This window comes from Hevea brasiliensis, chromosome 13, assembly GCF_030052815.1.
Source record: "Hevea brasiliensis isolate MT/VB/25A 57/8 chromosome 13, ASM3005281v1, whole genome shotgun sequence".
Classification (NCBI taxonomy): domain Eukaryota; kingdom Viridiplantae; phylum Streptophyta; class Magnoliopsida; order Malpighiales; family Euphorbiaceae; genus Hevea; species Hevea brasiliensis.
This window is the reverse complement of record NC_079505.1, coordinates 81,766,748-81,786,634: the sequence shown is the minus strand read 5'-3', so window position 1 is coordinate 81,786,634 and position 19,887 is coordinate 81,766,748. Positions and strand designations below refer to the sequence as shown.

At 35.1% G+C, this 19,887-nt stretch overlaps 3 protein-coding genes and 1 pseudogene across 6 annotated transcripts; 2 read left to right on the top strand and 2 right to left on the bottom strand.

Annotated features, from left to right (window-relative positions):
• Positions 1–1,271: 1,271 nt before the first annotated feature.
• LOC110658107 (uncharacterized) lies at positions 1,272–6,689 on the top strand. 4 transcript variants are annotated; one of them, XM_021815593.2, is made up of 16 exons: positions 1,272–1,469; positions 1,620–1,827; positions 2,107–2,204; positions 2,359–2,459; positions 2,544–2,622; positions 2,789–2,849; positions 3,091–3,137; positions 3,245–3,337; positions 3,731–3,821; positions 4,101–4,149; positions 4,809–4,925; positions 5,002–5,149; positions 5,500–5,592; positions 5,723–5,791; positions 6,262–6,304; positions 6,410–6,689. In XM_021815593.2, the coding sequence occupies exons 2-16, from the start codon at positions 1,770–1,772 to the stop codon at positions 6,508–6,510; spliced, it is 1,248 nt and encodes a 415-aa protein (XP_021671285.2). In that variant the 5' UTR covers positions 1,272–1,469; positions 1,620–1,769; the 3' UTR covers positions 6,511–6,689. The 4 variants fall into 4 exon arrangements, 3 of the variants coding, with proteins under 3 accessions (XP_021671285.2, XP_021671284.2, XP_021671287.2); XM_021815592.2 differs by having other exon boundaries at positions 1,272–1,827; XR_009142618.1 differs by having other exon boundaries at positions 1,273–1,827; positions 5,723–6,063; positions 6,410–6,528.
• Positions 6,690–7,453: 764 nt separating this feature from the next.
• Positions 7,454–10,853, bottom strand: LOC110658108 (E2F transcription factor-like E2FE). The gene is given in 12 exon segments (XM_021815597.2): positions 7,454–7,782; positions 7,784–7,854; positions 8,524–8,914; positions 9,001–9,062; positions 9,157–9,229; positions 9,316–9,383; positions 9,688–9,805; positions 9,920–9,982; positions 10,090–10,167; positions 10,247–10,299; positions 10,404–10,471; positions 10,561–10,853. Coding segments are annotated over 12 exon segments (1,188 nt in total). The 5' UTR covers positions 10,653–10,853; the 3' UTR covers positions 7,454–7,731.
• Positions 10,854–12,711: 1,858 nt separating this feature from the next.
• Positions 12,712–17,426, top strand: LOC110658109 (anaphase-promoting complex subunit 8-like; annotated as a pseudogene).
• Positions 17,427–18,030: 604 nt separating this feature from the next.
• Positions 18,031–19,417, bottom strand: LOC110658118 (uncharacterized). The gene is made up of 3 exons (XM_021815606.2): positions 19,251–19,417; positions 19,001–19,089; positions 18,031–18,308 (listed from the first exon to the last, which is right to left on the bottom strand). The coding sequence occupies exons 1-3, from the start codon at positions 19,278–19,280 to the stop codon at positions 18,161–18,163; spliced, it is 267 nt and encodes an 88-aa protein (XP_021671298.1). The 5' UTR covers positions 19,281–19,417; the 3' UTR covers positions 18,031–18,160.
• Between the last annotated feature and the right edge of the window lie 470 nt (positions 19,418–19,887).

The window sequence follows — 19,887 nt, the reverse complement described above, 5'->3', positions numbered from 1 at the left end:
ATATTATATATTATAATATTTTTATTATAAATATTATTTTTTAATTTAAAATTAAATTAAAATTTAATAAAATAAAAAATTAAAATTAAAAAATAAATAATTAAAAAAATTTAAGAAAAATTGAACGGTACTTACAGTATAATTATATATTATAATATATAATATTAATTATAATATATATATTATATATTATAATAATATTAATTATATATTATAATATATAATATTAATTATTATAATTTTATTTATTAAAATAATATTTTTAATTTATTTAAAATATAAAGTAAAATAATTAAAATTTTAAAGAAAAATTGTCCAATTTTTCTTAAATTTTTTTAATTATTTATTTTTAATTTTTAATTTTTATTTTATTAAATTTTAATTTAATTTTAAACTAATTTTAAATTAAAAAATAATATTTATAATAAAAATATTATAATATATAATATTACATATTATAATTTTATTTATTAAAATAATATTTATATTTTATTTAAAATATAAAATAAAATTATTAAAAATTAAAAAAAAAGATTGAACGCTATTATAAGTAGCGTCCAACCTTTAAACTTTTTTTAATTAATTTTTTATAATTGTAAGGAGAGTTGGACGCTATTATTTCAAATTTTTGACGCGGACCTTAAAAACGTTATTATAATTAGCGTCTCGCACTCAACTCGTCCAGCTCAACGTAATTCACCCCTTTTTAATAATTAATTTCAAACTTATTATTTTTTTATATTTTATATTTTTAATTACACATTTTTTATCAAAAGCCCGGCAAAGTTAGCTATAGACCTTAGAGATACATCATTCTAACGCTTGGATTCCCTTTCAAAGACAACCGATACAGAGCCTAGACGGCTGCAGAACTGTAGAAAATACCAAGAGAACCAAACAATCCAAGGTACTTCCTCCCGCAAAGCACCAATAAATGATCACCAAAGAGTATATACATCGCCACTCGGATGTGAAGAGGGATAAACTCACATTCGGCAAGAAAAAGAGTGATCTTTCCTTTTTGAAAGAGTAGAGGAAAGCCACCTAAAATAGCATAAGAGGGCAACCATCGTAAGAGAAGTGGTCCTTCCAAAGCTTATATAATTAAAGAAGATTTTATCAAAAGGAGGGGCTTGAGGCCCAGAACAGAGAGCTAAAAATATTCGTATCTGTTTAAAGCACCACGGTCGATGGTGGGGCCATGAGTTGCCGGGTCCCGCCGAAAGATTCTGATAATCTGATTTCTGAAAGGTCCTTCTCTCTCTCTCTCTCTCTCTCTCAAGCAACGAAGACTTCGAAAAGAAAAAAGTAACGAAGACAGCCACAAGAGTAGGGTTCCATTGCAAATACAGGGAAACTTCTCTTACCAAATAAATAAATAAAAACTTCTTTTGCTGTGTCTAGCGAGTGGCTTCTGCTCTTCCTCTCTGCAATACACCTTGCTTCCTTTCACTACCGACACTTACATTGTATATTCAATATCCACTGTATATTCAATATCCTTCTATTGTATTATCCCATTTATTTCACCAACTCCCTCTAACAAACAGAGTGAGCTACTACCCAAAAAGTACAGATATTGGGATCTAAACTTCGCTTGTTTGGCTTCTTGTGGACAGTGGATTGCATGGTGCGACATTATTTTTGTACAATTGGGCGGTTACCACTGCAGTGCTTTAAAGATTTGAGTCTCTATTTTTTATAAATAACGAGTCTTTATTCGGAATTTGGGGAATTCAAGATCTGGGTGGGTTTTGTATTGATCGGAAATGGGTAGCTCTGGGGAGAAGGTTGTGGCTGTGATTATGGTCGGTGGACCAACTAAAGGTATAGATTTGCTCCAATTTCTTTGCGGAAATTTGCTATTGTAGTTTAGGAATTCTCAATTCTGCATATCCATTTCGGTTTTTTTTTTTTTTTTCTTTTTTTCTGTTGTTGTTGTTGTTGTTGTGCAATGAAACGTTGTTCGGCTTCTTTTAATTTTGTTCTTGCGTACTGAATTTTTCCTTTTAATTTTCAAAAGCTCCAAACAATGTGATCCATTTTTATGTAATTTGTTAATAATTGTTTAATTCATTTGACAAAATCGATGTGTTAACTTTCCAGGGACTCGATTCCGGCCATTGTCATTGAATGTCGCCAAGCCTCTTTTTCCTTTAGCTGGACAACCAATGGTTCACCATCCAATATCTGCTTGCAAAAGGGTATTACTCGTGAAGCTGTCATTAAATTGCAAATATAAAATTTTGATGAAATCCAGTTTTCAGTTTGTTAATATCTTGTTCAGATTCCAACTTGGCTCTTTGTCGAAATTGTCTTTCTGCCAATGCAATTTTGAGATTGCATTTTCTGTTTCAGATTCCGAACCTAGCACAGATCTATCTTGTCGGTTTCTATGAGGAACGGGAATTTGCATTGTATGTTTCATCAATCTCGAACGAGCTTAAGGTCCCTGTGAGGTAACTAACTTGATGATTTACTCTGACATTTGCTTTATTTCCCAAGTTTTGCTGTTTTATTGATTATCAAATCTTTGCTTGTAGATATCTGAGGGAGGAAAAGCCACATGGTTCAGCTGGTGGGCTTTATAACTTCAGAGACCGAATCATGGAAGACAGTCCGGTTCTTATCTTAACCTCTGACTTTAGTATTTTTATTTTCCATTTTGCATCTTGATCTCTAATGATTTGAATATGCGTGAATTTTACGCGTTCTAGACTCCAGAGATTAGAACTAGACATTTTTTTACTTTGAACATTCGCCATGATGCTTGATTATCCTTTTGCAGTCTCATATATTCTTGTTGAACTGTGATGTTTGCTGCAGTTTTCCACTCCAAGAAATGCTTGGTAATCATCTTCTTCTGTCAACAAAATATCCTTTTCTACAATTGATTTGCATGTATTGTTTAATTCTTCTTCAAAATATCATGTACTATCAATCTTCAAGGCAATTATTTTTGAGGTTGTGATAGTTTTGTTATGCTCATAGTTGAACTTAGAAACATCTTCTATGTTGCAAGGTCAATACTTTTTAGTTTACATTTGTTTTGCAGAAGTTTTAATTTCTGTTTCGTTTTAACGTTTGCAGAGGCTCATAGAAGATATGGTGGGATGGGAACCATTCTAGTAATCAAGGTTGGTTGAATGCAAAATTTTGATGTAGGATTTTGAGGTGTGATCTTCCAGTGGCAGAATGTATCTGTGTCTGCATGTTTTGGCTTCATTATTCTTTTCCTCTGCAGGTTTCTGCTGAGTCAGCCAGCCAGTTTGGTGAATTGGTAGCTGATCCAGACACCAAAGAATTGTTGCATTACACAGAGAAACCAGAAACTTTTGTATGTAAAAGCTTGGAGACTCTTTAGATATTTAACACAATGTCAAACTTTTGGTGTTGCTTAGAATGGTCCAATTGATTCAACCTTTTACATTTGCTTTTTGAGAAATGATTTATGGAATTTTCTTTTCCTTTTTGTTATAAAGTAAAATCAACCAAGACATTATATCACTGTGTTTCGAGTTTCAACAAGTCATCCTTTTTTCTACAAATTTTCTGTTATTTAAAAAGGAATTATCTTAACACATGACTATTACTTTTGATTTTCTCTTCTTGGGAAAAAAAAAGAAGCAACAATCTGTAGTATTTATAATATTTACTCCCAACAGTTCTCCTTAATTCTTCCCTTTCTTTCTTTATCTCTTTACTTTTTTCATGTTATGTTGCTATGCAGGTAAGTGACCTGATAAATTGCGGTGTGTATGTGTTTACACCAGATATATTTACAGCCATCCAGGGTGTTTCTTCTCAAAGGAAAGACAGAGGTTAGAGATACTGGCTATGTTCATATGACAATGATAAGGAATTAAGTTAGAAAGTTTCCAGAATCCTGTAGCACACAAGCATAGATTGCTCAGTAATTAAGTGTTGGTTTTAATAAATGAGCCTTTGATTTTTCAGTCTGAAATATGCATCAACTAAGAATTTCAACATTCTTCTTGTTGTGTTGATTATGTATATATAATTTATTGCATCCCTGCTAACTATACATATTGTTAGAATCCCTTGGCACATAATCTTTTTTCTGTGTAACTATTTTGCAGCTAATCTTAGACGTGTTTCCAGCTTTGAAGCACTTCAATCAGCCACAAGGTGTGCCCATTCCTGTCCAACTTTTTGTCCTTGTGGAATTGATGCCTCTGAGTTGATTAATACATTTTTAGTATATATTATCTTGAAAATATCAACAAATTTAGGTGCAGCACATATGACATATTATGCATTTTGCCTTTTTCCCTATATCTCTAGCATCAAGTGGGTAGTAATTGAAGCAACTGAATTATATATGTGATTATCCGAAGTATCATTTTTGGGTCCATTGGAATTCATACTGTCAAATAGAGATTTTTTTTTTTTACCATCTTTTGATTGTATCCTTACCATTAGGGTGTTATTATACTGTAAATCCAACTGGGATATAGGTTTCGACCGGGCTAGTATGAATTTTATTGCTTAATATATAATGCAAATGTAGTAGTAAATTTTCCATTTGGCTTGGAACAGTTCATAAGCTAAGGCCATCTCTTGACGTAGAAATTCATCAAAATCCTTGGGATTTTTTTAATTCAAATTTTTGTTAGGGTCCATTTGAATAGGTGAACATTTGAAATGGAAGTGCATTTGGATTTCTATACAAGCGAAAATCAATAAGTATCAACATAATGTCAAATACAAATGGAGCCTAACACTATTGCTATTGTTCAATTTTGGAATTAATAGAACTCACTGTTCAACTTCTTGTTCTCATACAGGAGCCTTCCCACAGATTTTGTGAGACTGGATCAAGATATCCTGTCACCGCTTGCAGGGAAAAAGCAGCTATATACATATGAAACAATGGATTTCTGGGAGCAAATTAAAACTCCTGGGTATGCCAAACTATTTAACGTGGTTGTTTTTATGTTGTAGGAGTCATATGACCTTTTCCCAAACCAATACTTGCAGAATGTCCCTAAAATGTTCTGCTTTATATCTTGCTCAATTCCGGTACACCTCCCCACATCTTTTGGCTAGTGGAGATGGCTCAAAGAGTGCTACCATAATTGGTGATGTTTTTATTCACCCATCCGCTAAAGTACATCCAACTGCTAAGGTAGATTGTCCAACTTGTTTGTGAATTCTCATGTCAGATTTACGGATGCACAATGAGGGAATTATTGTTGGTTATTACATTCTAATTAGTTTAATGTTTAGTTGGACTTAATCTTGTGGTCTCTTGCTATCAAACCCTCTTGAATGGATGATTAGGAGACAAGAATCAAGTGTCCGTATCTGTAGAACACCTCGCAAATATTAGAATGTCTTGGTTCAGTTTTTATTTTGCATAATTGTGAAAGTAATAAGTTTAAATGCAAATGACATGGAAACATTGAATAATTTTCTATTTCTTTTTCCCCCTTCTACTTCAAATATGATGTTGACTTTTGGAATTTGGTGAAACAGATTGGTCCCAACGTCTCAATATCTGCTAATGCCCGTATAGGACCAGGTGCAAGGCTCATCAGTTGTATCATCCTAGATGATGTTGAAGTCATGGTAGGAACTGAATTGATGGGTTTAAAATATTTAAGAGTTGAGTTTTATATGTACACGCAAACATGGAAATTCTGGTGGAACATGTAAAAGCTCATTTCAAACGTGACTGCATGTTTTTCTCATTTCTCAGGAAAATGCAGTGGTTATTCATGCAATTGTCGGGTGGAAGTCTTCCATTGGGAGATGGTCCCGGGTACAGGCAAGTTAGCTTTCTCGTGACACCACTAAGTGATTGACTATTGACCATTGCTTATGCTACCCAAAATTTCCAAGTGATCGACTGCTGACCATCATATATAAATACCAATTCCAAAAATTCCTACTTATGACCATGCAAGTATGTAACAAAGGAATGACATTGGCAAGAATAAATTGCATGAAGGGATGCTTCTCAAAGTCTGTGCCACAAATTGTAATGTTGAGTATCAGCATGACAACTATAATGTGTTTTGGATTACCATTGGGCTAAAAGTTGGTTATTTTCATATTTTTGTTTGACTTTTTTGTTATTTGATATCTTATTTTTTGCTTGTCCAATGTTTGATATACAATAATCGTTTTTTTATTTTATTTTATAAATGTGCTATTTTTTGTTCTATTCCCACTTGGTTTTAACTATAATACATGGTAGCCTTTTAGTTTTTTGAGTTCAGTAAACTGTGGTTTCAGGCTGCAGGAGATTTCAATGCCAAACTTGGGATTACTATTCTTGGTATTTTCTAGATGCATCGAACTTCTGTTCTCTTGTTGTTGCTTTTCCTTCCTAAATAGAGAAGTTCCAGCTCTGCAGAATCTCATGTTATTTTCTTTGCTCCAGGTGAAGCTGTTAGTGTTGAAGATGAAGTTGTGGTGGTTAATAGCATTGTCCTTCCAAACAAGACACTCAATGTTAGTGTTCAGGAGGAAATAATCTTGTAGTGGACGTGGATATAGATCCCACATCCATTTTCGGCATCTCTCAATCTCTCTCTGTGCAGTACTGTAATGTTTATTAATTTACTTTTCTTGATGTAGAAAGTCAATATTTGTGGACTTGTTACCAACTTGTAAACTGACATCCACAAATTGTAATGAGGAAATTTGATTGTTTGCTGGGACGCGTCTCTAGTCAATTATTGGAGCTTGATATGGTTTTCACAGTGAAATTTTTACCTTTATCCCCTGTTGTGTCATAGAACAATACCTAATAACAACTCTCCTTCAAAAGGATTTTCCTTATTTATAAGAAAGCAGCTGATTTTCCAACACTGGACTTATAACAACTTTTATCTTGTAACAAAATCATATTGATTTGCCTAATTTTAACAAAATGTTTTTGAACTTTTTTTTTTTTTTTTTGCTTTGGTAGAGTATACACGTGTCAAATGAATTTGAATTTTCCATATATCCACACGCTGGCCAAAGACTATAAAAACTAAAAAGCATATGAAGGTAAATAAATTCCCCTTTCATCTTACAGCATCTTTTTAAATATTGCGAAAATGACACTTTGGTACTCTATTAATTGGTTAAGTAGAAAAACAAAATGACCAAAAATATTATAGCATGTACAAATTTAAAATAATTCAGCTATGAAGTCTACATTTATAGGTGAAGACGATTAAAAAATTTTTATTATAAAAAATAAGAGATTCACAAATGCTCATTTGTGAATTTCTTTCACCACTCTTAGCTCACTTGCTCTTGCTCCTTGCCTTGTTAAATGCCTCGAGAACATGGCTGGCTATATATATATATATCTTGGCAAGATTCATTTATGCCCTAAAGTAAATCTAGAAAAATTGCATTATAAAATTCGTCTGATTCTTTCATAATTAAATTGTGAGCCATCACACATTTCAACATTGAGAGGACCGAAAGAGCCAGGAACAATAGAAAAGTTAAGCATTTAATTGCCCTTCCATAGGAAAAACGGAAAGGCACAGAATATTCTTTTCCACTTGCTTGGATGCATTAGATGGTAGAAATTGAGTATAAATTTGTAGCACTCAAGCGTGCAATCATGTGTACAAATCTCAACACTAAGATAAATGAAATAAAATATCCGGAGGATGGGCATAAGAGTAGTTGCATCCAACGTAAGGCCACAACTCTTCTCTTTTCCCCTAAAAAGTATGAAAAACCCAAATTATTTGAAGTTCATTGGGCAATGCAGAGAGGTGAAGCATCAGGAGACTTCTTGTATTGGTTTCTTCTTCCCAGCGACTTCAGTGTACCATGATTTCCATGCTTCCATGTAATGAGCAAAAAGTTCTCTCAAAGCTGAAAAAAATCAGTAGAATCAGCTTCATGTTTTGATATATTCTAGTGCAAACTCAAGCGTACAGTGCATTGCCAGACAAACAGTCAATTGCCCAATAGACATCCTAAATGATGGGTCCCAAAATAACATGAAATTTTGCTTTGAATTTACAGCATTAGGCGAATGTTAATGAGAACGCGGTCCCTAACCATCAGGTGTCAATGCAAACAAAGTTTCTATCTTTTTCAGTATTGTGTTCGCATGGACACTTTTTTTACATAATACTGGTAAAGATGCAACCGTATCAGATAGATTAACAATAACAAGGTTCATATATGTTCTATTACCTCACTGTCACTTATTTAGGCCCCTATGGGAATAGAAATATAGAACCATGTACTTCCACAGTTCCACCAATAGAAAATAAGATGGACTTGTGGAGGGAAACATGTCCATCCCTAGAGATGGCTTTACCGTGAAATATCAAAACGATAAATCATCTGAAACTTATGCTCATTGATGGAGAGTTATTAGCGGTCAAATTAGCAGACTACATGATGTTAAGAGACAGTACACATGAAAATCACCCCACATTTCCGATGCTCAACTTCAGGTAAATAGATCATGAAAAGTTTGTGCAATGAGCAAAGCATTTCATTCAATTGCAAGGATTATGCAATAAGTTATACCTTGGTTGTGATAATGAGGACGGTAAGTAGACGCAAGACTCTCCCAATCATGAGTTTGAGTCAATTTGTTATCCGAGCCACCAACTTTGGCCACTGTAACAGGAGCAAAAGGGCCAAACTGGTAACTCGTAGGGAAATCCTGACCCGAAGTGCTTGTATCTGCAATTGTTACTACATTCTCGACTTTTATTTGGTTCGGCAATTTTAAATTGTTGCTTTTTTCTCCATCAGCTGAAGAATCCACTTTATTTCTTTTGAAACAAATGTTAGTAACATCAGCTCCGAATGTTCTTTTTCTAGACTCGGCCAAAGAATCGCCTGATCCACTCTCAGGTTTCCCTCTCAAACCCAACCACCTGAAGGCTGGTTTCCTGGCCTCTGCTGTATGAGTCTGCATATCATTATTGAAACTCAGGGACTGAACCAATTGTAATGGTGATTTATTCATTTAATCTTTTGGGTAAGCACTTGCCATACCTTTTCAATAAGTTTCAAGGAAGACAATACGTTTGCAATGTCATACAGCCGTCTTACTTTTGCTGCTACCATGTTATGGACAGAGGATCAGTCAAAACTAATTTCAGATTTATATTAAAAATGAAGATAAGAAAAGGCAAGATTGAGAACAAGTACTTCTCATTATTGACGAATTGTGGGCATCCCCAAGCAATAGTTTTGCAGCTTCATCAAGGGAGATTAGATCCACCTGAAAATAAGTTGCTGATAAGTACAAAAATAACAGATATTTTCTAAGATCAACAAAGAATTAACACTTTCCAGTTTTTTACCCACTTTAGAGCAAACAAAGAGCTTGACAAAATTCTGTGTGAGAAGTCCCAATGATTTTTCTTTTCTGTTATCTGTAAGATGAACAATGGAGGTTGGTCACATCTTGCCAAGAAAACCAGCTATGACAATCCATTAGACAAATGATAACCCCATCCGATTTGTTCAATAACCAATTTGCACCAATTTTTTCAACAAAACACAAACGCAATAGACTGCACAATCTTGACAAATGCTTGAACGGATTTTTTTTTTAATTAGCCTAGTCAAATTGATTAAGCTAACCTGACTAAATCATAGACAAGATCAATAAAATACGTGTGCAGGCGATAGAATAGAAAGCCAAACATATAATTGTGCTTGTAGAAAGTCAATTACCAAATCTTGATGCTGCCTTTGATTTAACAATGCCACTGGGAATTAAATTATCATTCTGGCTTCCAGTGTTCGGGTTGGAATCACAGTCATCTTCATCATCATTTTCATCATCTGATAACTATAAAGAAGAAAAATATGAAGTGCGCCATTTTTAGATCCCATTAAAAAAAAAATCTAAAATTACTGTAAGCTTCACGCACCAATACTTGTTCATAAAACCTAATATACTTACTTTCTCACAATTACTGCTCTGCTGCTTATCAAAACTGCTTAAATTCTCTCTCAAACCCTCCTCCTGTTATACCATTAAATTGCCAAATCAGTGCTCTTAAAATATAACAGCATTGCAAACAATTATCAATCAACCTCAATAGCCCAAATGAAAAATAAAACCTCTAATACCTTCAACTCCTGTAAAGCTTTAGGGATTGCCCCAAACCCTTTCCAAGTATATTTATTCTTTGCTTTTCTTGCAAGAACCTAAAAGCAATAAAATCCCAAATAAGAAAAGGCACTCACAAAACTAAAATAGAGAAACCAAAGCACGTAAGATACTCACTCCAACGCTCTCTAAAACATTAACAATATCATAGATCCGCCGTCTCTCAACGCCTGCAGATCTCAAAATCCAATGTAGTTAAGATACCACCCAAATCAGATCGCAAACATAATCAACAAAAAAAATTGCATCACAGTAATCAAGATATATAAAAGACCTAATTTCGAGGCAGCATCATCCAGCCCAATGACTTCAATACCGTCCCTATCATACAAGCTCAAGAAACTGCGAGGAACAGGTCAGCAATTAAAGAAAATGCAGCAGTGGAAATCAAACAAAAAAAAAAAAAAAAGAAAGAAAGAAGAAAATGGTACTTAGTGCAAAGGAGACCGAGAGATTTCTGTTTCCTGCTGTAGTTGTGGTGCCGACAAGAGGATTCCGGCCCTTCGGTAGATGATAAAGGCATGGTGTTGTAATTGTAAAGGGATCCGAGATAGCGAAGGAAACGTAAGGACAGTAGAATTGCGGAATGGAGGGAAAGGTATAGAGAGAGAGTATTGATTGTGCAGCGGCGAAGGACCGTTAAAAAAGATGGAAAAGAGAGAGAGCGGAGAAGAGGGGTTGATTAATAATGGCGCGGCAGGAATTTTCAAAGAGAGGGATAGTGTTTGGAGGGATTTCCTTTTTAAAACTTTGAATTAATTGGATATCTTAGCGGGAATTTGAATTACCAGGCCGTTTGGCTGAAACGCGCCTCTGCACACTCCGAAATCACTGTTTTGCCCTTTTAATGAGATACAAAACATCCTTGCTGGAGCACGCACATGCACTCTCTATTTAAAAATATAAGTTTTACTTATAATTAAATAAAAATTATTTTATTATTTTTATTTTATTCTTAATATATACAATAATTAACTAACATTTATTATCTTTCTTATATAAAATTTGAATTAAAGCAAAACTTTCGAGCTTTCATAATCTCACTTGGCATTATATTGTAAGTAGTCAAATTTGGAGTTAATCTGCACTCCACCATATCTTTTAACGCCTCTGAGGCTTGTGGTGCCCTCTTATCAAACACTAGCCATTAACTAATATATTATAACTAACACAACCAGCCTCAAACTCATCCCTTAAAACCTTAAACAACTTACAAAGCCATCTTTACTCGTCTTGACTCGCACAACACATCAAGAATTGTATTAAACAAAGAAAGATCTTGAAAGCATCCACATTCATGTCTAAACATGAAAACTTTCACTACCCTGTGTAGTTTTCTCACGGCAGCATAGTTTGCTGAATTGATATGGCTAGAGCGATGGCTTCAGGCCTTCCATCGATGGAGTGGCGATGGCAAAGACGTAAAGTTATGTGATTTTGGTGGGGAAGCATGTGTGATAGTGGTTAGCTTTAAACAACTAAGTAAGCATTTTGAGTCATATTTTACAGTTTGATATTTAAAGATTGCTTTTTTAAGTTTTAGTTTTGGGTGAATTTCATTCATATATGGTATATAAATTTTATAATTGATAACAATAAAGTGCGTGAAAAACTTAAAACCTCCCAAACAATATAGTTAAATAAACAATAACAGTCAAATTACATGCAACAACCAATTTTAAGGATTCTTCTTGACATGGCAAGTCTAGCTTAGCTATTTAGTTTCTCTTCTCCTCTCTATTTTTTTTTTTTTAAATTCCCTTCAAATGCTAGATCAATTTTCAATAATTAAACGTGATGATCTTATAGACGGGGATGTTGTAGGTAATATTTATAATTTGTCTCTCGATTTTATTTTGTGTTTCACTTTTATTTTTTAATTTTAATTTATTACTAAAAAAATTTATAAATTTTAATTTTATTTTATAAAAATCATCAAACCTACTATGATAGGTTTTCAAGTTAAAAAAAAAAAACATAAATTTTTATCTCATTTCCTCTCACACAAAGAAGAAAATATTGGCCGTTTTAACCATCATCTTAGCCTATTAAAAAAATATCGATATTATCACAATGATTTACTCCATGAAAAATATGAGGATTTACCGTTCATAAAAAGTGTTAAAACTGTATTTATATACGTTACGCTGTAGTTTAGAATATTTTTTTTGTAATTTAAAAATTGTTATTGCAAGTTAAAAGTATTTTTTTTTTAATAAAATTAAAATTTAGAAATTCTTTTATAATAAATTAAAATTAAAAAAAAATAAAAAACAGAGTAAAATTTTGTGACAGATTATGAAAATTATCCAAATTCTGCGGATGACTCCACTTCAAAGGGGGTGATGATCATTTTGAGAAAGTAGCATGGGTGAAATTCACACTTTTAACTTTGGAAAGGAGAGAGAGAGAGTCATCCTCTGGGCTGGGTTGAAATGGGCTTTTGTTTAGAAGCGTTTTTCTTCAAAAGGCCTGGCCGCCGATACAACCACCAAAACTCATTTTGACTTCAGAATCATAGAGCAAAAAAAGAGGTGGATATCCGCTCAAATAAGAGCGGGAGCGTGATTGCCAGTTGAATAAAAAGCAGACATAGATGGAGAGAGAGGGACAGATCGATGAGTTCAAGAGAAAGTTGCAGAAGCGAGCTCCGAACTGCGATTCGCCAACTCAGCGATCGTTTTCTTTACTCTGCCTCCAAATGGTATCCTCTTCCACTCTAAAACCCTAAACCCAAATTAGCATTCTTTCTCTTGCTCTTCCTTCACATGCGATGATAAAATTTCATTCAGTGTCTGCTTACCGTTTTCTTTTCGAACTTCTTTTCTTGCTCTAGAAAACGAAATTTGTGCGCGTTTTGGAAATACTTCCAAGTTGATGCTTATACAATACCTAAATAAAATTGTTGATTTATGTCGACTCCGATCATTATAATTATTTTTGAACTTCTCTCTCATTGTTTGATCTCCATTTGGGCATTGAATGAGTTCAGCAGAAGAAAAATGGGAAATATTTGAAAACAGTCTTTTTATCTTCGTTTACAATCATGTTTAACAGCAACTGAACTATCCTATACATTGCCTCATGCTTGATTTAGTGACTTTCAATTGTTAAGTGCATAAATCAATTTACCAAATAGTAAGACCTTCCATTTTCCTAAAAATAAAGCACTTTATCAAATTTCTTTTTGAACCCATTTCAATTTCTTTTATCATTAGTGGTTTTCAGGTGGTGGTAATCGCGCAGGACCCTGCAAAGTTTACTCCTTCAAACACCAGATTCCAGCGTGGAAACTCAAGCATTCGTAGAAGATTCTGCACCAATGATATACCTTCTACACTGCCAGCTGGCGTATCATATGTTTCTACTCCGGTGATGGCAGAAGATGAGGCCGTGGACAGTGACTTCTACCTTCTGGCAAAGGAGAGTATAGAAGGGCTGCACATGTGCTTCGAGATCAAACTGGAAAGAAAGCTGTGTTCCTGAGATGTTATGCTCTTTATCTGGTCTGTTGTTTCCTCATCTACACGTCATATATTTCAGTTGATCTTTTTTCTTTTTTTTTTTTTGGTGCATTTATTTTGTTTTTATGATGACTTTGCTGAATGTATTAGGGACTAAAGTATAGCTTTAGCTTTTCTCCGACAAGTTCTTTGTGGATTAATTGGTTTGAATTGTCCACAAAAGTTCCTATATCTTCCTTCAATAAACACTGGGGAAAAGATCATGTAATTAGAGTTACTGAGTGCAATTGTAGTTCATATAGACTCATGGAAGTCAATGCCTTGATTTGTATTGTATTTATTAGGTGCAAGCATTTAAAAGAGTCTCATGTGATGTTTAATCCGAAGGAATGCTATTAGCCAACTAAAAACATAAAGTGAGGCAAGCATTGGACTTGTGAGAATCAGAATTAAACGTGATGTCTGGGGAAAAAAAAAAGAAAGCTCTATCTTTATGCCATAGAGATTCAAAGATACATGTTATGTACATGCAACCATTGCCTAAAACTAAAACAAGACTAATGCTGTTATTACCACTTTGTTGCTTCTTTTTTTTTATATATATATTATTTATTGAAGAAGGCACATAAACGGAAGTATTAAGCAAGGTGATGAGGGTGCACTTCTATATAATAAGCTTGAACATCTCAAGTAGAATGGAATCATCTGAATTGCTCTGGCATAGCAACTGGAAATAGAAGCAATCATCTTTATATAATTTGAGTGGATGTTAAGCCTGGATGAAAACACTTGTGAGTTTATGTTAGATACATCTAAAAAGAACTACCGTTCTCATTTGCATTCTGAATGAGACATCTTGATCTACTACCCCTCTTAAACTAGAAATTTAGTAATGAAGTTCTTAGCTAAGTTCATAATGAAACTTATTTAGGGGACTGGGGCACTCATCATTAGTAGAGTTGGCGGATCCTCATGATTCTGCTTTTTAAGTATTTATATGGAGAATGTGTTGCATAAATCAAGTAGAAACATAAAATAACTGAAACTAGCTACTGAACCTAATCTAAATTCAGAAGCGCTTGTTTCTATGTGGAAGTGTTAACTGTTTCTCTGTGAACTTTTCCTCTTTTGTTTCTCAAGCATGCTTTAATTCTCATGTTATTTTCTTCTTCTGTTAGGATTATTGCTGGTTAAATTTCTAAAAATATTTAAAAGGTGAGTAATAATAAATACTTGAGAATTTTTATCATCACCTGCATTTCACATTCAATTGCTTTGCAAAAGGAGGTTGGGAAGAAGAAGTCTCTTGCATTAATGGCTTTCCTTCAAACTATCATTTTAATTATGATAGAATTTGCAAGCACTTGTAAACATTGCTTATTGTAGCTGTAGACTTCTAGTTGCATTCAGAGTCTAAGATTGACAACATGTCACATAGTTCTTAAAAGATTCATGGACATCTGTTTAGTATTTCATCTGGTATAACCAATTTACATGATATCAATCCCAAATTAAGTTTATGTGATGTTGTAGTTATGAAGTTTTGTACTTTTTTTTTTTTTTTTTTGGTTTAAAGGCCGGAGAAAAGAGGAAAGAAGAGGAGATGATAGAACTTGAGGGACCCTTAGGTAAGAGTGACACTGTGAATCGCAAGGTAGTATCTCTGGAGAGAAAGTTATCTGCACTCTGCAAGAATGGCACAATCGATCCCTTTGGCTTGTATTTATATGGTCTTGTGCTTAAAGAAAAAGGCAATCAGAACCTTGCTTGTACAGTTCTTCAGGAATCTGTGAATAGCTATCCTTGGAATTGGAGTGCTTGGTTAGAGCTGCAGTCTCTGTGCACTACAGTTGAGAATTTGAATGGTCTTACCCTTAGCAACCATTGGATGAAGGATTTCTTTCTTGCCAGTGCTTATCAAGAACTACGTACACATAATGAATCCCGTGCAAAATATGAGTATCTACAAAGCACTTTCAGTTTCAGTAATTACATACAGGCTTAAATTGCAAAAGCCCAGTACTGTGTAAGAGAATTTGAACAAGTTGACGTAATATTTGAAGAATTTTTGAGGAATGACCCCTATTGAGTAGAAGATTTGGATATGTATTCCAATGTGCTCTATGAAAAGGAGTGTTTCTCTGCCCTCAGTTACCTTGCCCACAGGGAATTTGTGACTGATAAATACAGACCTGAATCCTGTTGCATTATTGGAAATTATTACAATCTAAAGGGGCAGCATGAGAAATCTGTTGTGTACTTTAGGAGGGCACTCAAGTTGAACAAAAATTATTTATCTGCCTGGACTCTTATGGGTCATGAGTATGTTACTTGAGATGAAAAACACTCCAGCTGCTATTGATGCCTATCGACTGGCTGTGGATATCAATCCTCGTGATTGTCGAGCTTGGTATGGGCTGGGACAAGCATATGAAATGATGGGCATGCCGTTCTATGCTCTTCGCTATTTTAAGAAGTCTGTTTTCTTGCAACCAAATGATTCTCGGTTGTGGATTGCCATGGCTAGTGTTATGAAACTGACCAGCTTCACATGCTTGAAGAGGCAATCAAGTGTTACAGAAAGGCTGCAAATAGTAATGATAGAGAGGCAATTGCCCTGCATCAGTTGGCAAAGCTCCATGCCGAGCTTGGGCGTTCTGAAGAGGCAGCACTTTACTACAAGGACTCGGAGAGGATGGAAGCTGAAAAGAGAGAAGGACCAAATATGGTTGAAGCTCTGCTGTTTCTTGCCCAACACTGCAGAGAGCAGAAGAGATTTGAAGAAGCAGAGATGTATTGTACCCGTCTTCTGGATTACACTGGCCCAGTGAATTCTATGATCTGTTTTATCTGAGTTCAATTAAGAAATTTAGAATCCACTTATAAGTTCCATAAATATGTGTAATTTAGCTTCTTTCTTTTTGGCTTCCCTGTCATGCTTTCAGGAGAAGGAAACAGCAAAGAATATGCTTTGAGGAACGAGAACAGCAGAATCCAGTTTCCCTTTAGTGGATTTTGAACATTGTCATCCCTGAATTCAGATCCTACAATGTATGTCTCCCTTTCCTCAGTTTCATGCTTGCCAAAACCAACCACAATGAAGTTCTTGGAATTTGTCAAATTGTGATACCTAAATATATCTCTGGACTTAAATGTTTCAGAGTTGTTGGTGTTCTTTTGTTGTTATCCCTACCTTTTAAGGAAAAGAATGGTGTTATGAAAATGGAAATTTTCAGTCTGATGTGGTGCCATAATTTCTAGAATGCAGGGCTGTATTGCTAGGTATTATCATTCATGACCCAATGTCAATGCTGTACTCTATCTAACCTTTCAATTTATAGTTTTGGTCTGAAGCTCCGGTATTGCTGCTAAAGCTTCACGGGCAATGGCCAGTGAGATAACCAGACCAAAAGAGAGAATTTAATTTGTGTTGTATTACTTAGAGTTTCAAGCTAAGTTTAGCATTCATTTTTCTCAAATGATATGCTAGACCTTTATATATCTTCTTTTCATCTGCAAGTGAGTGGCAAGTATTGGGTAGTGGAGTGCAATGAGAATGGCAACACCCCATTCCTTTCAATGGCAAGCAATGGCTAGATCTCTACAACAGGCTTAGGAAGGGGCTGATAGGTGCAGGGAGTTCACAAGAATAGTAAACTCGCCGGGGTTATCAGTGATGTATAAAATGCAAATGGTAGTCATTACTTTGGGTGCTGAGTACCAGCAAGAGAAATTTCACTGCAATTGTGAGGTTTTTTAGCTTTGGTGCTGTGAAGGTTTGCCAACTGCTTTTTCTATCTCGTCAAGTCTATGAAAATATTATGTATTGATTCTCTGCACAGTTCTCTAGTTATCATAGTAATTAGACACGTATTCCATTCCAATGATAAAATTCAAGGATTCTAATCTGCATGATGAAACCGTACTGGCGTGGGGACATTAGCAAGTTAAGAGATTAGCTTGGGCATCAACATTGTGATGATATATTCTCGCAGTTGATAATGAATCCTCCGGCTACAGAGACTCCGTAGTGTGAATCTATTCTATGCGTGTACTGAAGTTTCTCATATATGCATCTCTTGCTGTCTGCCACTGTCAGGCAACAAACATGCTTGGCAGACGGTCTGCATCCATAACAAAACCCAATTCGAAACTCTGACAGGCTATTATCAACTCTGTTGTGGATTTTAAAAACCCTTCTGCAATGTGTTGAAGTGGCACAAAGTTTGTCGAATCCTACCTTTACCAATATTGAGGGTTCAGATTTGCAGATTTATAACGTTTAACTAGGACTACCTATTGATCTCATTAGGCGAATACTCATAACTCAATTGCAATTTGCAATAACAATCACCGCAATCTTCATATAACATCAACATAAAATATCTGATAGTGCTGGTGCAGTCTCATTTCATTCCAGGTAAAACAAGCTTAAGCTTAAGATAATCCATCCCAACTTTATTTCGTTTCAAAAACATTCAGTAGATCCAAGAAAATAAAAAGCCACATTAACATGTGAATGATCCAACATTTTTTGTAGAACTTAAAACATAAAGCACCAATTACTTCATTTTGGATCTGCGAAGAAGCTGTTGAGGGATGGCATAATTTCAGGGGCCCTGCTGCGGACAAATTTCCTTAGACCATGTTCAGCATACTTTTCTCCCTCTGCAAAGTTCTCCAAAACTCCGGCAGCTCTGTCCTGCTTGTTAACCCTGTTTCGATCCCAAACAAAACATGAAAATGGTGATTCAATCAGTCAAATTAGCAATCTTCCAAGTTCCGATCCATTGATACACTTCCTACTTCCAAAACATAAATTAAGGCAGGCAGAAAAACTGAGACTTTTTTTTTGGGGCATCCAAATCCAACCCTTAATAGAATCAAACAAGAAACATACAGTGAAAATGTTGGAATCAAGGCTCATTCAAACAATTTCCTTTTGTTGAGGATGTAAATTGAAAATGAACTTCCAATTCATATTAGAATAAAAAAAGAAGCAGAAATACACACTCTGGTCTCAAAAATGGTTAATGGTTTCCTGTTAAACAAGGCGCAATTGATAAAGAGGTCTTAAACAAATTAACACCCGGCACCCAGGCCCTTCTCTTTCTAATCACTGTAATATAACTAAAACAAAAGAAACCTCACAAAGACAATTTTGTTCACCATCCCTTACAACAACATCCCACATGAACTTCCGAAATCAAAATCAGCATAGAGTTTCATTTATGTCAAATTACATAAACATCAACAATTATGGAGAAGGGGGGAAAACCATTTAGCAGCAAAAATAAGGTGTCATCCTCAACCTCCTATAGAAACCGGCTTTTAATCTTTATCATCCAAAGTCCAAACACCTTATACAGATTTACATCACCAGAGAGAGAGAGAGAGAGAGAGAGACCTGACTTCAGGGTTGATGCAGATGTTGCGGACCAGCTGCAACCCACAGATCCCAACGGCAACTCCAACGGCGGCGAACAGAGGATACACCTACACATGGACACACACACACAAATATAGCACCACTAACATCTATCTACTCAATATCTATGGTCCTACACCCATAGAAATACAAGTAGCTGAGTCAAACAAGAATTGATAACGGACGCAAATGAAGCGATCTGACCGATAATACAAGGATCTTAACTCACCTCAGGTCTGATCCATCGACCTCCTGCCATTTGAACTCACCGGACGGACAGGATCGGAGCGAGAGGGGCAGAGGCCTTGAGCTTTTCCACGGGAGAAAGGGGGGGGTAAACAAGCTAGGGAAGCCTATAAAACCAAAGAGACTTGATTTTGACTTAGGGATTGTGCTATTTCTATCGTTTTCTAGTTTTAAAATTGGACAATGGTTAAACCCGATTAAATAAGTTGCCCAATTGGTTATCGACACGTAGGCAACTATCGGTATTTTCCCTCCCAACAAAATTACATTATTGTCCTTAGCTTATCCGCATGATCGCAGGAGAGAGCATACCAGGGCTAACCATTTTCGTAGAAGAATTAAAATCCCTTTTTTTTTTTTTTCCGAATATACATGAAGCATCAACCCATAACCCCAATCACAAATCCACATCCATTATTAGATTTGATAGGTAAGCCTGCATGTACATTCCAGTATTCTATCAAATCTCAATGTGGCAAATAGCTTGCTCAATCCTACATCCAAAAATCTACCATTACCAGAAATGGAATCAGGCAGCAACGATCAAAGTTTTCATTCTCCTTGTGCAAGAGCAAGTTCACCTCTTTTCTTCTTCAGAAGAAGCTCTCCTTAATAATTAG